At 39.4% G+C, this 15,858-nt stretch overlaps 1 protein-coding gene across 3 annotated transcripts; it reads left to right on the top strand.

Annotated features, from left to right (window-relative positions):
- The first annotated feature begins 5,970 nt into the window (after positions 1-5,970).
- LOC103995909 (uncharacterized membrane protein At1g16860) lies at positions 5,971-10,848 on the top strand. Of its 3 annotated transcripts, none has more exons than XM_065135694.1 (5): positions 5,971-6,135; positions 8,352-9,313; positions 9,668-9,823; positions 9,993-10,204; positions 10,452-10,848. In XM_065135694.1, the coding sequence occupies exons 2-5, from the start codon at positions 8,417-8,419 to the stop codon at positions 10,642-10,644; spliced, it is 1,458 nt and encodes a 485-aa protein (XP_064991766.1). In that variant the 5' UTR covers positions 5,971-6,135; positions 8,352-8,416; the 3' UTR covers positions 10,645-10,848. The 3 variants fall into 3 exon arrangements, with proteins under 3 accessions (XP_064991766.1, XP_009414930.2, XP_018678646.2); XM_009416655.3 differs by having other exon boundaries at positions 8,352-9,322; XM_018823101.2 differs by having other exon boundaries at positions 8,352-9,322; positions 9,993-10,223; positions 10,452-10,583.
- Positions 10,849-15,858: the final 5,010 nt, after the last annotated feature.

Genomic DNA, 15,858 nt, shown 5'->3' with positions numbered 1-15,858 from the left:
CAATTACTTTAAATTGAAAAATAAATTAAAGCAAAAGGAAAAATTTGTTAAGAAAACTACTGAATCCGTTGAAGCTAGTGTAGTAATTGATGAGAATATTAGAAATATTTTCTCTACTATTGAAGATAGGACGAGGTCTAAAAATGAATGGATTTTAGATTCTGGTTGTTCTTATCACATGTGTCCTAATAGAGATTTGTTTTTCACATATGAATCTTGCAATTGTGTAATTGTTTTGATGGGCAATAATACAGCATGTGATGTTGGTAGAGGAACAATCCGAATTAAAATGTATGATGGTATTGTGAAGACGCTCACTAATGTTAGACATGTTCCTGATTTAAAAAATAATCTCATCTCTTTATGCACCCTAGAGGCCCTTGGGTGTAAATACACAACTGAAGGTGGAGTTATGAAAGTTTCTAGAAGTGCTCTTGTTGTTATGAAAGCTTGTAGGTCTGGTAACTTGTATATTTTGTACGGAACTACTGTCATAGGCTCAGTTGCAGTCTCGTCATCATCATTGTTTGATTCTGACATCACCAAATTATGACATATGCGTTTGGGTCATATAAGCGAAAAAGGTTTGAGCATATTAAGCAAAAGGGGTCTACTTTGTGGACAGAGTACTGGGCCACTGGATTTTTATGAACACTGCATTTTTGGAAAGCAGAAAAGAGTCAGCTTCAATTCTCCGGCAGTTCACAAAACAAAAGGTACTCTTGACTATATTCATTCAGACCTTTGGGGTCCAGCTCATGTTCAATCTAAGGGTGGTGCCAGGTATATGTTGACTTTCATTGATGATTATTCCAGGAAAGTTTAGGTTTATTTTCTGAAGCATAAAAATGATGTTTTTCTAACCTTTAAACAATGGAAGGCTTTGATTGAGAATCAAACAGGTAAACAGATTAAGCGGATTCGAACAGATAATGGCATGAAATTTTATGAAGGTAACTTTAATGAATTTTGTAAAAATGAAGGAATCGTTCGGCATCGCACTGTTAGGATGACGCCTCAGCAAAATGGTGTGGCCGAACGTATGAACAGAATACTCTTGGAGAGAGCAAGGTGTATGATCTCAAATGCAGGGTTGATAAAGGACTTTTGGGCAGAGGTGATTAATATGGCCTGTTACGTTGTCAACCGCGCTCCTTTTGTAGCACTTAACTTTAAAACTCCGGAGGAAGTTTGGTCAAGTACTCCTGCAGATTACTCTGATTTAAAAATTTTTGGGTGTCCAACATACATGCATGTAAACGAAGGAAAATTAGAGCCTCGAGTTAAAAAATATATTTTCCTTGGGTATGCTTCTAGGGTGAAAGGATACAGATTATGATGTTCTGATCCCAAATCCCCAAAATTTGTAATCAGTAGAGATGTTAATTTTGATGAATTGTCTATGTTATCTTCCAAAGAGGAATTTACTAGTTGTACAAATGACAGTGCGCAGAAGCAAGTGGAGCTTGAGATTGGTAGTTCGGATTCTTTTAAATTGAACTCTTCTACTCAAAAAATACCAGTAGATGGTCCTGAGTCTACTGACGAAGTTGCTCTAGAAGAAGAGCAATATTCCATAGCCAAGGATAGACCATGGAGAAATATTCGACCACCACAAAGATATACAAATTTGGTAGCATATGCTTTGTCTGTTGCAGAAGAAACAAATGAAGTTGGTGAGCCTACTTCCTACTCAGATGCAGTTTCTTGTGATAATTTCGTTATGTGGTTGATCGTGATGAATGAAGAAATAGAATCTCTCTATCAGAATAGAACTTGGGATCTTGTGAAGCCGCCTTCGGGTAAGAAAATTATTGGATGCAAATGAGACACTATTGCTGAGGGAAAGGTCCTTGTTCAGAAAATTCATACGAAGGACAATCCGACTAATATGCTTACGAAGCCTCTTCCGGTTTACAAGTTCAAGCAGTGCTTGAACTTGGTTGGTGTTCATTGTTGGTGATTGCCCATTGGGACTTTTATAAAGAAGGTGGAGCAAGTTTTGTTGGGACATGCCAAGGTGGAGATTTGTTAGTTTGGCAAGTCCCATAGTCCCACATCGGGAAAATCAAACTTGTTATCTCCTATTGGACCTATAAATAAGGGCTTGAGCTTTGAAGTCAGATGCACCACAAGTGGCACCATAAGAAAAACCTAAGTGTTTGCTTTGGGTTTAAGTCCACACTCAGTTAAATAGTTTGGGCTTATAGTTGAGATTTTTCTTGTTTAGTATTTTCGGGTGTTTTATGGCCTAGGAACATCTTCCTAAGACATTTGTAATAGTCTGTTTTATAGTAGTGATTTGCTCCTCCTTCGTCCGTGGATGTAGGTCAAAGTTAATTGACCGAACCACGTAAATTTGGTGTTCTTATCGCTTTTATCTTATTATTATCTTTGTTGGGTTGCCAAAATTACCCTTTGGTAAATTTCCTAGGGCTAGCTCTAACATATCAGGTCACCGAGATGGTCTAAGATGGGACCTACCACCTTCAAACGATGGAGGGGACACTACTACTATAGACGTGACATATATCCAATCTTATAAAGTTTTATCCTTAGCTTGAGGGACATCGATATGGGTAGACCAATTGAGGAGTCATAATCGAAGAGTTATATCAAAAAGCATCTTATAATTCTACAAATTAATAGATTTACCAAATAAAGTTCTATTCTTGGAATGGGCCACGTTGTATGGGTCGGGTATTACATCTCTACCCAATCAAAAGAAAAAGGAGAAAAAGAAACAAATACAAGATGCTGAGAAGATACCCGTATTTGAAAGATAATTTCCTTGAACATAATAGCCCTTTTTTGAAGTTGACTAAGGACTTGACCTCTTAAGCATCTTAGCATCTCTCTTCGATAGTATAGCCTCAGCCACTGACTATTTGGCTAGCTCGATGACCCAGAGTTCGCGCTTTGGAATTTATCACTTCAACTCCTTGATTATCACTTAGTGTTGTATTCAAGGCATAGTACTGTCTCCACGGTGCCTTCAGGTTAGCCACTCGAGTGGCATCAATCTGACGAAGCTGCTTGACTTTGTCCTTCTCCTCGGTGATGTGGCCTTCTAGTTTGACCACATGCTCCTCCAATTGAGAGACTACATGTGGGGTAGTCATTTCCTTTTGCTTGACGTTCTCACTCTAGAGTCAAATAATCTCTAGAGTTATGAACTTGATCTATCAAACACATGAAGTAATAGTGATCTTATAAAAAGAGATGGGTCAATTAGTAATAGACACACACACACACACACACATATAGAGAGAGAGAGAGAGAGAGAGAGAGAGAGAGGAGTAATGAAGAACAATAGGTGACCAAGAGCCCCAACTTACGAGGTACTTACGAGGACCTTCAACTTCACGACCACCTCGATAAGTGTCTTTGATGGTAACTTATACATCTTTACCTGAGGGGCAACTAGAGACTCTCAGAGGTACTTAATGGCCATAGACCAATCCTTCCAAATGACCTGGGAGGCCTTCAATCCCTCGTAGTGTGGCTCTAGTGGGGCCCACTCTACTAGGTCAAGATGTCTGTCATCTTTAGTGCTGTGAATGACACTAGTCAGTGTCAATAGAGGTCATAGAGCTAGTTCTTTTGAGACATCTTCGGGGTTGGCTCCTTCGGACTCAGAGGTAGGCTCCCTGAAGCCTCATAAAACCTTCTATTTTAGATGACCCCTCACTTTTGAGAGATCGAGGTTGTGGGGTGGTGTCTCAACCTCTAGCTAAGGCTACGACTTCAGCTCAATCGCCCTAAGAGGCTAGTCCTTAGATGAGAAGGTCAACCCAATCTTTTATTTAGATCCCCAAGATTCATTCCTATAAAGAGACAACTTAGTTAGAAGCACATCTAATAAGCCGTGAAAATATGTCTTGGGAGATGATGCATATCTTGAGGAGCTAGACTCATATTAATGTCGATTAGCCAATCCTCATTCATGGACTTAATGGCAAAAGAGGAAATGATCTTTCCTAGTCAGAGCACCAACTTCTCTTTTCGTTAGTTAAAATTAGAGTGGTGTTGGTGAAAGTATGCGTAGATAAGTATAGACTGATGTCGATAAAGAATTATCATCCCTTCTAACCCTTATTGGAAGTTGGGGTCACCCTCATTGTGAATCCTTCTCGAGTCATAAGATAGTAGTTGTTGGCCCTCTTGCATGCCTAGAAGCAATAATGAAATAGATTAAGGTTGAGTCTATGTTGGTATAGTAGCATTTCTCGAGGAAAGTGACTAGATAACATCATGAGTTAGGCACCATATGAGAAAGAGAGATCATCCACCAATAAAGGCACTCCAAGATGAATGGATGAAGAGAGAACTTAAGCATATGTACTTGCACGTCAAGTCAAACGAAGACTACTCGACCCGAGGTACCTTCACTTGATCCTCGGACGAGATTAAGAACCAGAGGCACAAGTACTCTAGGAACTCAAGTTTACAACCAAATCTTGGTCATAGAAACCCTTTATAATTTGAAGGTCTATAATGACCTTGAGATCAATTAGGACCATAGATGAACCGATATCTTCTAGACCTAGTTAGGGAGAGCTGATAGAGAAAGGTTGAAAGAGAAAAGAATCAATGAAGATAGAGCTAAGGATGCAAAGTGAGCCCTAAGGGGGTGCATCTTATACCCTCGAGGTGCCACTTCACTTTCTAAGGTGTCAGTTTAACTCACGAGGTCCCCACTTAATGCGACACTTAGTGGTCTTTCTCGTCAATGAAGGTTTGACTAGGTGAAAGGGTGACCTCCCTTTTGAAAGTGCACCCAAGACGTATCTCTCAGACTAAGAATGAAAAATGCACTCGAGACATCTTTCTCAAGTTAAGCACGAAAAATATACATAAGTCATTTTTTTCGGGCTAAGAAAAGAAACACACCTGAAACACCCATCTCGAATAAAATGGTATGCTATACCCGAGGCACCCTTTAAAGGTGGTGAACTTGAAGCTCAACACGTTGAAACTATCAAATACTCAAAATCATGTTTGCTATTTATTAGGCACATCTTAACGCTTGAAAGAAGATCCAAAGGCACACCTTTAAGGGAAAAATAGAAAATACACTCAAGCGACCTCTCTCGAGCCAAATATGAAAAATATACTCAAGACTCATTTCTTGAGCTAAGCAAAACAATGCACCTAAAACATCCATCTCGGGTTAGATGGAATGTTACACTTGAGGCACCCTTTAAAGGTGGAGAACCTGAAACTCGACATGCCAAAACTACTAAACATTTGGAATCATATTCATCACACATCGAACAAATGTTGGGCACACCTCGATGCCTAAATGAAGACTCCAAAGTGTACCAATAGTAGGAGGGAGGGGAGAAGAATTATAGGGGGAGAATTCATCCTTGATAGGCTACCAACATAGCATAGTGGGTGACACCCAAATGATATGACAGTCACCCAAACTCAACAACAATAATGAATCCAAAAGAAAATATTCTATTGATACTAAGAAATATTTCCTTTAGCTCAAGAAGTCTATTAATTTATTATTATCTAGATTAATTATTATTTATTTATGATTCTCGTATTCTTTGTATTAACTTGAATATGGTACTGACTAAGCATCCCGATCTCGATCTTCTTATAAATCAATTCTTGAATCACTTTGTTAGTTATTTTTGAACTTAAAGATCGAGTGGAATTGAGAAAATTTATCCCATCACATATAATTTACAAACAAGTTTCCTAATTGAGAAAAAAAAAGCCCGACTTAGAGGGTAAGGGATCAGGGTGACGTGTCCATGTTCGCGGCTCGTGTCTCGTGCGTTGAGTTGTGGTTTATTTCACTCCCGTGGCAGCGGGTTTAACTTTGTTCGTACGAAGAATAGGACGAATGTGAACCCTAAGGGTATTGTCGTAATTTCAGGGTGACGTGTCCACCTTTCTCTCTCTCTCTCTCTCCTATTATTTCTTTCTTTTTTCCTCTCTCTCTCTCTCTCAATCGCTCCCTTTCTCTGTCTTGAGATTTTGGAGTCAGTACGCTTCTCTCCCTCCTCCCTTCGCTCACTCTTCGGCAATCGTGTGGCATTTCAACTCCACATCTCGCGTGCTTTTGATCCGCCCGCGGACTCGTCCATCGAACTCTCGGACGCTCGCTTTGTGGAGGTACGGGGACCTCTCTCTCTCTCTCTCTCTCTCAGACACACACACTCGCTGTCTCTCTCCTTTGTTTGGTCTCCCTTGAATCGAATATCAAGGCATTGGCATCTCGGGTCGGGGTTCGTTACTCGTTAAGTTGTGATCGGAAGGGGGAGTGCGGGTTCTGATTCCTCCCTCTAGTTTGGATCTAAGTGAATGGAGACTTTTGATCTTATTTTGGTGGGTAAATCCGAGTTTGGTTCCATCGGAGGTGGAGATCCAGGAATCGAACTGGTTGTTTTGATTCGTCACGTGTTGTTGTGGGATCTGCATTACGTTGTAGGGCGAAATTCTGATGAAAAAGGTCGATGTACATAGTTTCTGGAAATGGTGAAAAGGTCGGATCTTATTTGTATTCTGACTGACATTAATGAAATTTATAGTGGTTGATCTGTTGATCGGAGATCTGCTTTTGATTTTGGAGACTTGGACAACGTAGATGCTAGTTTTTCGTACGTCTTTTAACTCTTATTGGGACTGTATGATGTATTCTATACGGGTTATGGGTTCTAATGGAATGAAATGGAGATATGGATTGAGCAAGAATCTGAAACTGTTCAAGGCCTAAAAGGTGGAGTCAAATTTCAAATGTTACTCTTTGCACTTCTTTTAGCACCCATTCATCTTCACTCTGGTCCAAATGTTAGTGGACACCGAGCTTATATTTTCTCAATGTTCTCATGACTGGCCGCCACAGTCCCACCTCAACATAGGCGCATAATGCTTGTCGAGCTTCTGGCCAAGTTGCCGGAACTATGTGCTTAAATCCCATATTCTGTCTGAAACTGCTCCTAATAATTAATAATCAGTTGGTCGAGCAAGGTATCAAATGATACTAGTAATCATTTCATGTAATGTGACAAGAATCACATAGGGAATCAACTCAAAATGTGGTTGTTGGGCCATAGATTCTTATCCTTTATTCTCACATGCATATGTTGAAGTGGGACCATATTCAGTATATGCAAGACATAATTTGAATTGGAAGAAAAGAAGGATGCACAGGATCTTTTGGGGAGTATCTCTATCTCATGCACCTTTCAATTGTTCTCCTTTATGAAAAATACACTTCACATGTCATAATTGACATGTGTTAATTTGATTTTAGACCACATCCTAAAATTGGAATATATGTTGATCTTTTGGAAAGAATTTGATTTCATTGCTTAAGTAGGTATCACTTAATCATCCTCAGCTATCAGTTTCCTAATTCGTATTTCATGGCAAATCATGCTTCCTAGTCAAAGGCACCCTGTATAATTTACAAAATTTGGATCTTCTTTTCAAGTTCTAGTCACAAAATAATTGCCATATTAATCAATTCCACTTCCATGGGTCCAGAGTTTTGTTCGTTAGTTTGTTGTTTTTAACTTTTTATAATGAAGATCGTAGGTTTTTTCAACCATCTCTTCTCTAGTTAAATTTCTCTTTCTGTAATCCTTTGTTTCTTCTCTCACATATTGATCGATTAAGTTTGATCATGACCCTGGCTTTGTTTTCTCTGTCATTGCTACATATCTTGATTAGTAGTCCGCTTTCTGATGTGTTTCAGTGAAACAGAAATTAGAATCTTTGAAAAGCTTGGCTTTCAATGTTGACATGATTACTGCACTGTTTCTGTTTTGTTGAGTTTGCAGTAAAAGATAATTTAAAAACAGTAAATTTGTCTTTTTCGTAATGAGCTACTTGATGATCTTTTCATCCGGTCATCAGTGGACTCCTATGATTTTTCTGGCACCAAAATTAGAGCAGACTTCAGGTTCTAATGATTGATCCTTAGTAAAAGTAATTGGTTGAAATTATTATTATAAAGTATAGGAAGAAAAGGACAAGACCCAATATTCTAGCGACTAAATGTGTAAGACATTCTCCAAATGTCGTTATAGGTTAACAATGTTTTTTTCAAAAATTTGCAACCATCTGCTATCATTGCCATAATTAGTATGAAAATTTTCTTACATTGATACTAGTCATTATTGGAGATCTTGATTAGTTTATTTAGATATCTTGATCCTTTTTTCTTCTGTACAATTTTTTTACTAGGCAATGGATGAAGAAATTGTGCCTAGATATACATTCTTGATACCCGACATTGGTTTTCGGTGCTCTAACAGTGTGCTTTTCCTGTGGATTTGTGCTACTTGCAACTTTAGCCTCATCATGACCAAAATCTTATATTGCAGTGCTGATTCCTGTGGGCTACAATAAATATCCGCCATCTGCACTCCAAAGAGCCATTTGAAGCCCGATGGGTTCCAGATTCCCATCGCACCAGCTCAGCAATGGCCTCTATGTTTCAGGTCGACCTGAACAACCCAAGGAGAAACCTCCAACAATTTTCTCTACAGCCATGCCATATACAGGAGGAGATATTAAAAAATCTGGAGAACTTGGGAAGATGTTTGATCTTCATGTAGAGAAATCCAGAAAATCTGGGCCACTTACTAATCCCCCTTCAAGAAATCGATCATTGGGGGCTGCTGCTACCCACTCAGGGCCTATCATGCCTAATGCTTCTGGTCAGCCTAACTATTCCGGTTCTTCTTCTTATGCAGCTCCGAGTTCTGGTTCTTTGCTAGTCACTGGTGGTTCTGGTAGACAGAAATCCAGTTCTGGGCCACTTAAACACGGGGATTCAGTTAAAAAGGCATCTGGGCCTCAATCTGGAGGTGTTACCCAAGTGGGACGCCAAAATTCTGGCCCTCTTCCACCAGTGCTGCCCACTACAGGTCTTATCACTTCTGGCCCGATTTCTTCTGGGCCACTTAATTCATCCAGTGTCCCCCGGAAATTATCAGGTTCTCTGGAATCCACTAAATCAATGAAGTCACATAGTGCATCTGTCATTCAGAACCAAGCTGTCACTAATCTCACTCAGGAAGATGATTATTTGTTCAAGGGAAGCTTGCCTAAGCCCATCATTTGGTCCGTGGTTTTGTTATTTGTGATGGGTTTTATTGCAGGCGGCTTCATTCTTGGTGCTGTTCACAATGTCATTCTTCTTATGGTTGTTGTAATTATTTTTGGAGGAGTTGTCATGCTTTCCTTTTGGAATACTTGTTTTGGAAGAAGGGCAATCGTAGGATTCATTGCTAGATATCCTGATGTGGATTTGAGAACTGCAAAAGATGGGCAGTATGTCAAGGTCTCTGGGGTATGCAACTCGAAGAATGCTTTTTTAAACAAGTTTGTTTGGAATCATGAAAGTTAGTATTCGATATTTGACTTTCTTATTTAGGTTTGCATATAAAAAAGAAGTATCAATTGCTTTTAGTTGTTTGTGAGCAGTGTTCTTACGAACGATCCCAGCATGTGTGGATTCTTTTGTTGACGGCTTATCATGTGGAGAAATATTGATGCATAAGCCTTTTTTAAGCTCAAACTATCATGTTTGCTCCAGCTTGATATATTTCCCAGGACTTGTTTACTCTCTTTGTTTCTCCCTTAATGCTTATAAAAATATGTGCAACTTGATATATTTAACAAAAGCTTCTTGCAGGTTGTTACATGTGGAAATTTTCCCCTTCAGTCATCATACCATATGGTTCCTAGATGTGTGTACACATCTACTGGCCTCTATGAATACAGGGGCTGGAACTCAAAGACTGCCAATTCCCAGCATCTGCGTTTTACTTGGGGACTAAGATCAAAGGAGGTATGCCGCTTTGTTGAATAATTGAATTTATTAGAGAAACTACATCTGAAATAAAGGAACCTGTAGAATTTATGCCCCATAATTTGGAAATTTTTAGATTAAGCAACAATTTGCTCCAGCTTCATAATTTTATCTGATCTGTGAGTCATCTTATGTGAAACTTTGGCAGAGGCATGTGGTTGACTTTTATATATCTGATTTCCAATCTGGTTTAAGAGCTCTGGTCAAAGCAGGCTATGGTTCTAGGGTGGCTCCGTATGTTGATGAGTCTGTCGTCATTGACATGAACCCAAACAACAAGGATTCGTCTCCTGAATTTCTCAGGTGGTTGCAGGAGAGGAACCTTTCTAGTGATGACCGTGTGATGCGCCTGAAAGAAGGGTAATCTGAAACTTCAATTGTTAGTATTTCATCAAACAGTTATCATTTTGGTTCCTTGTATGTGTTTCCAGTAGTAGGAATAAAGAGCTAGGATTGTCTTTGTTGGTTACTGGCTTCTCATCAGGATCCCTATGCATAAAACCTTGTTTTTAGCCTACCATAGGCAATCTGACGAGAGAAAAAGATGTCATAATATATTTTCCCACACCGTACATCTTTTAACAATTTGATTATTGTATCCATGCAGTTATGTCAAAGAGGGCAGCACTGTAAGTGTAATGGGAGTTGTCCGAAAGAATGACAACGTTCTGATGATAGTCCCTCCTCCTGAGCCCTTCTCCACAGGGTGCCAGTGGGCGAAGTGCATAATTCCAGCGAGCCTCGATGGAATTATATTAAGATGTGAGGACACATCAGATGTTGATGTCATACCAGTGTAATCGATACAATTGGTGTCAATATATTTGCTCTTATTTGTGCCGTCTCTGGAATTTGTTTTATTTCATTTTCGGCAGTGCGGTGTTTTGAAAAAGCCACCTATCAGTTTGAAGAGGTGGCTTCATATCTCGAGTCTGTATAGCTTTGTCTCCCCCTTTTTAAATGAGATGGATATTTTTTGTGAGATAGATATCTATGTTGTTGTCTGAATGGCTTCATATCTCGAGTCTGTATAGCTATAAATGTCATGCATTCTTCGGCTCTGCACTACTAAATAACATTTTTGGTTCTCCTTCTGCTCTTCCTTCTTCCTTCTCCCTTTCTCCTCCGGAATGGGTGTTTCTTCATTGCGAGGTTTGTTTTTTTTCTGCTTTTAGGACTGAACCATTCTGGTTTTGATTAAAAGGGATCGAACCGTTCCTTTTAGAGTTCCTGACGAGTTACGAGTTGCAAGTTCTAAATGCATTCTTCTGCATTTTTGTTTCTCCTCCTATTCTTACTACCCCGTTAGAATCTAGGACCCTGAAAATGATACTAGTAAGTCTATAATATTTATATATGTCCATATGTTTCAGTAGAAAACTTTCACATAGTCATGTGGGGTGTCAGTTAGCACATCCAAAAGCTACCCGGATGACACATGATTGGATGGATCTTTGAAATAGTGTCTAAGAATGATTTACTATCTTGTTTCATAGCAATATCAAGTGGGCACTTGTGGGGGTTTTTGACCACGACGGATCATCTTGAACCCTTTTTTTGTATAATCGTTCCAAGCTTATACGTCTATATTTGTAATTTGTATTATCTATCAAGTGTTTATCAAAATGTCTACCTGTGGAATACTAAGTTAAATACTTCCCCTAACCTATCTTCGCTTTGCAGGTCCTTAAGTGACTATAAAAGGTTTCGAGGAGACTGACCCTTTGCAAACTGACATGCAAGGGTTTCACATGACTTTGGCAAAACCAGCTAAGTCCATGACAATTGGTATCAAAGTGGGACAATGACACTTAGAAACACTTGTCATGCAAATATGGGAAACTTAATAAAGATGTATTGAGGACAGCCAACATGCATGACCGATTAAGAGAAACAAGCGTAGGGACATAGAGAAAGGGGTCGCTCAAAGGAGCGAGCATCCAAGATTGACATTCAGAGGAATGAACAACATTTGACGAGGGGCACCGTAACAACGAATGAGCTAGGAAGAATGTGTAGCGCACAAAGTTGAAATGACTAAGTTTGAGCTATAGCTCGACATTGGCAATTAAACTTGATGGTGCTAAAAGCAAACAAGACACTTGGTAAATAATAAGACTATGTAAGGAGGGATGAGTTGCTCAACAACTAAAATAGTTATGTAAAGCTTAAAGAGATGAGAGGAATTGCTAACTTGAAGAATTTATTATTCATGCAAGGGCTTGTATACAGATGACAGATTGTCTATGGCCATCCTAAGGTAATCGAAACTCGACGACATGGAGCATAGAAACTTTCTCTTTGGATGGAACCGATATATTCATAGGAGGTTGAAGTGTGTAATAAATTCAGCATATTGCTAGGCTTTAAAGGGTGCAATGAGGGCTATATTAGCGAAGAGTTGTAATCTAACAAGTGCGTTTGTGATGGCAAAATAGTGTACATGATTCCCTCTTAAACTTCTAAAGGGAAGGATATGGAGAGAAAAGTTGCTCTAATATGATAGATATTTAGGATGGATAAGTCCTAATTTCCAAAAGGGAGAATCATGTACATGGGATCACATATGTTGAGGGGGTACTTCAAGACAATAGTTCCATAAAACTCAATGGATCGAGCAAGCGATGAGGAGTTATCGTATTATCTCATATAAGGTAATACACTAGTAGACACATTACGAGATCAAGTGAGGGCGACCCTATACAATACCAAACGAGGGCACACTTACAGTTGATATAGAGATCAGACTCAACGGATGGTTGACCTATGGAATAATGGATAAGATCATCAACTCAATGCAAATCGAGGAACATAGCAACTTGGGTGAAACTTAGTGAAATGTCAAATTCACATGAAGGGAGTCAACATAGAAGATTGAACATAAAGTAAAGGCACCAAACTTTCCTTATAGGCAAGGACATGAACTCTTACGGAAGCAAGAGTAAGTTCATATCATTCCATAGGTCCCCCATTCTATTGGAGTGAACTAATCTTATATGGTGTTAAAGTCGAAGGGAGTTTCGAAACATATGCACCTTATATCGACGAAGTGATTGACGGAGAGACTAAGGAAATCAAAACTATCAGAGACTTGCTCCAAGTCAAAGTAGAATTTTACTCTTTTTGGGGCAAAACTTCTTGTATTCCAAAAGTTTGATGGCAACGAGAAGATAAATTACAGTAGCTAACTCATTGCAATGAGTGTAAACACCTCGGCTGCTTTAGTATTGTGAGGAAAAAGTACGCAAAAGCTAGTAAGCAAAGTCAAATAATTTTTGTCCTCTCAACTCTTAAGAAAATGGGTGAAATCGGATACTAAGTTCTCTTATTTATCTAAAAGAAAAACTTTGCACATGTTCAAAGACCTTTCAAAGAAACTTAGTAGAAGTTAACAGTTATCAAATCCTCACCAATGGTGATTGATTTCACCGAGAGTTGATTGTCTACTTCATTTTTCAATAGAATGTCAATTGAAAATGAAAGTGGTGTGAAACTAAGCAACAATTAAATAAAGGAGGAATCAATGAGCAAATTTTATGGAGGAAAGATATCAAAAACTTCAAAATCTACAAGGTGATGCTCGTTAAAGCTCTAATAGGTATCCACCCAGTTCAAGCTATGTGAGATGTTTGAGAGACTAGTGCACAACAAAGAATGTATTTTCCTTCATCTGAGAGATCCGTATGAACTAATAAAAGTCAGCACAACTCGATCGACCCTATATCAAAATTAGAGTAATTGACAAGTTGAAGCAGTATCAGCGGATCAAAGTTCGGCTGCTTAACAATAGTGCTAATGAGCAACCGAGAACTAAGAGACACATTGCAACTAAAGTAGAAGATTGAAGATTCTATAAAGGCAAAGAGATACAGCATCTATAAATGCTTCGAGAGAGAGAGACTTGATTATATAGAGATATAATCAGAGCGACTAAAGAGTTGGACTACTCCAGAATCTATTATTTTCTTGAGAGATCTTGGTAAGTCAAAGGATAAGGCTGAGTGAGCAAACATTACTACTAATAACATAAAGGAGAATAGTATTGGCTGAGCCTTACAACATAATAGTGGTGGCCATGCATGGAAGTTGTAATATATCTTTCCATTGACCAAGAAGAATTACTCAGACAACATAGAGGTGTTGAGGTAGGTGATTGTTCGGAAAATCTTTGGGGGCGACATTATATGTGCAATGGAAGAACAAGAAAATAAAATCCTCGATTCCCAAAGAGATGTTCGTCGTCATGCGAAGATTGGTGCGCAAAATCCGCAAAACTGAAAAACTGTGTATAGAATAGATTGTATTACCTAGGGAGATTGTATATCCTTGTTTCCTTGCAGATCCTTAGGAGAGGGTGAAGGAGGTCAAGCGTCCTCCTCTCTAGCGGTGATCCACACAGTAGGGCTGCGATGATGCTCCTCAAAAACTCTAGCCCTGCTCTGAGGTGAAGAGGGGAAGGAGAATAGGAGAGGCAAGCAAAGGCTCTAGCCTATGAGGCTCTGAATCCCTCCTATTTATAGAGGTCCCCTGTCAAACCCTAATGGATCCTCGCCTAGTGGATATTGGATCTGCATCCAATAACCCAAGCCTTTTAGATTAGTGGATCTCTATCCAATAATCTCTCATGGGCTCTAATTGGATCTCGTCCATGTGATCCAATAATTCAGGGGCTTATTGGATATCCAATAAGACAAGGGCTCCATCGGATATCTTATATCCGAACCTCTACTCATCGCAATGCCTACCATATGTGTGTGACCCTCTAGGCCCAATATCGAGCTGGCCGTGAGTCATATCTGTCAGAACTCCTTCTTAGTGAATTATTATCTCTGTAATAATTTACTTGACTCATCGACTACGAACGTACTAGGCCACTACGCCGTAGTCCCCAGACGATACAGGGGAATCCAATCCATTGGACCTGTTTATCCTCAGTTACCGTGTACCTATAGTCCCTCATCCATCTAATATCCCAGAGACCATATATAGAGCATGGTGCTGTTAGACCCATACGGTTTCTACTCGAGTCTCGCTCTAATCAGATTCTCTCGGAGAACTCTTTCTCTCTCAACCCGAATGACCTTGGCCAGGGATTTGTCTGAGCAAGAACACATGGGATATTCCTCTCATGACGCCGAGAGTGGATGATCCTCTATCGACACTCAATAGCCCTCGTAAGGTCGACTACCACTCCCAATGACCAACTATACTAGATCTGGGATAGCCAAACTCTGGTATCAAAGAGTGGAGCACTCATACAGGACATCCTTGGTGTCTCAAGTCTAAGGACCAGATATACCACTAGGATTACGGAATCATTGTCTGATAATAAGGCATCATCAATCATCCATCATTCCGTAAGCGGATCAATTAGTGAACTCATTCTACAATGAGCACATGTTCTGTATCCCTAGTGTCCCTACACGAGTAGCTATGAGACCAGTTGCATCCATCATATGGATGGGTATACAGCACACCAGTCTGTCCGGTTATCACGATGTCCCTCTCGAGTAACCTATGACCGGGATTATTTAGGATATGTGTTTAAAGGTGAATCGATCTCATTTTCATAATCTCATCACGATCCGATTTCTATTGCACAAATCCAAGGACATCATAATATATATATATATATATATGCATATATGCAATAGTTATAAAGTGATATATGCCAAAATATAATAAGTAAAAAAATTATGTATCAAGTCACACGTGCCATCACTCATGTGATTGACTTGCTGGGCACCTATGACTAGCAATCTCCCACTTAACCTAAAGCCAATCACCTATGTGTCTGATCCCCATCATACCCCCGTGATGCTCAAAGACAATCTGAGACAACGGTTTTGTCAGTGGATCTGCAATGTTATCTTCGGATATAACTCTTTGCAATGTTACATCTCCTCGGGTTACGATCTCTCTAATAAGGTGGAACCTCCTCTGAACAAGCTTAGATTTTTTATGAGACCTAGGTTCCTTCGCTTGAGCAATCGTCCCATTATTATCACAATATA

Source organism: Musa acuminata, chromosome BXJ3-1, assembly GCF_036884655.1.
Source record: "Musa acuminata AAA Group cultivar baxijiao chromosome BXJ3-1, Cavendish_Baxijiao_AAA, whole genome shotgun sequence".
Taxonomy (NCBI): Eukaryota; Viridiplantae; Streptophyta; class Magnoliopsida; order Zingiberales; family Musaceae; genus Musa; species Musa acuminata.
This window is presented reverse-complemented; position numbering and strand designations above follow the sequence as displayed.

Bases quoted from the DNA above. Each gene is read 5' to 3' on its own strand.
- LOC103995909 (XM_009416655.3), top strand. From the start codon at position 8,417: ATGGGTTCCAGATTCCCATCGCACCAGCTCAGCAATGGCCTCTATGTT. The intron at 9,824-9,992 runs GTATGCCGCTTT...AAACTTTGGCAG, and splicing joins GGGGACTAAGATCAAAGGAG to AGGCATGTGGTTGACTTTTA. The intron at 10,205-10,451 runs GTAATCTGAAAC...GTATCCATGCAG, and splicing joins GTGATGCGCCTGAAAGAAGG to TTATGTCAAAGAGGGCAGCA.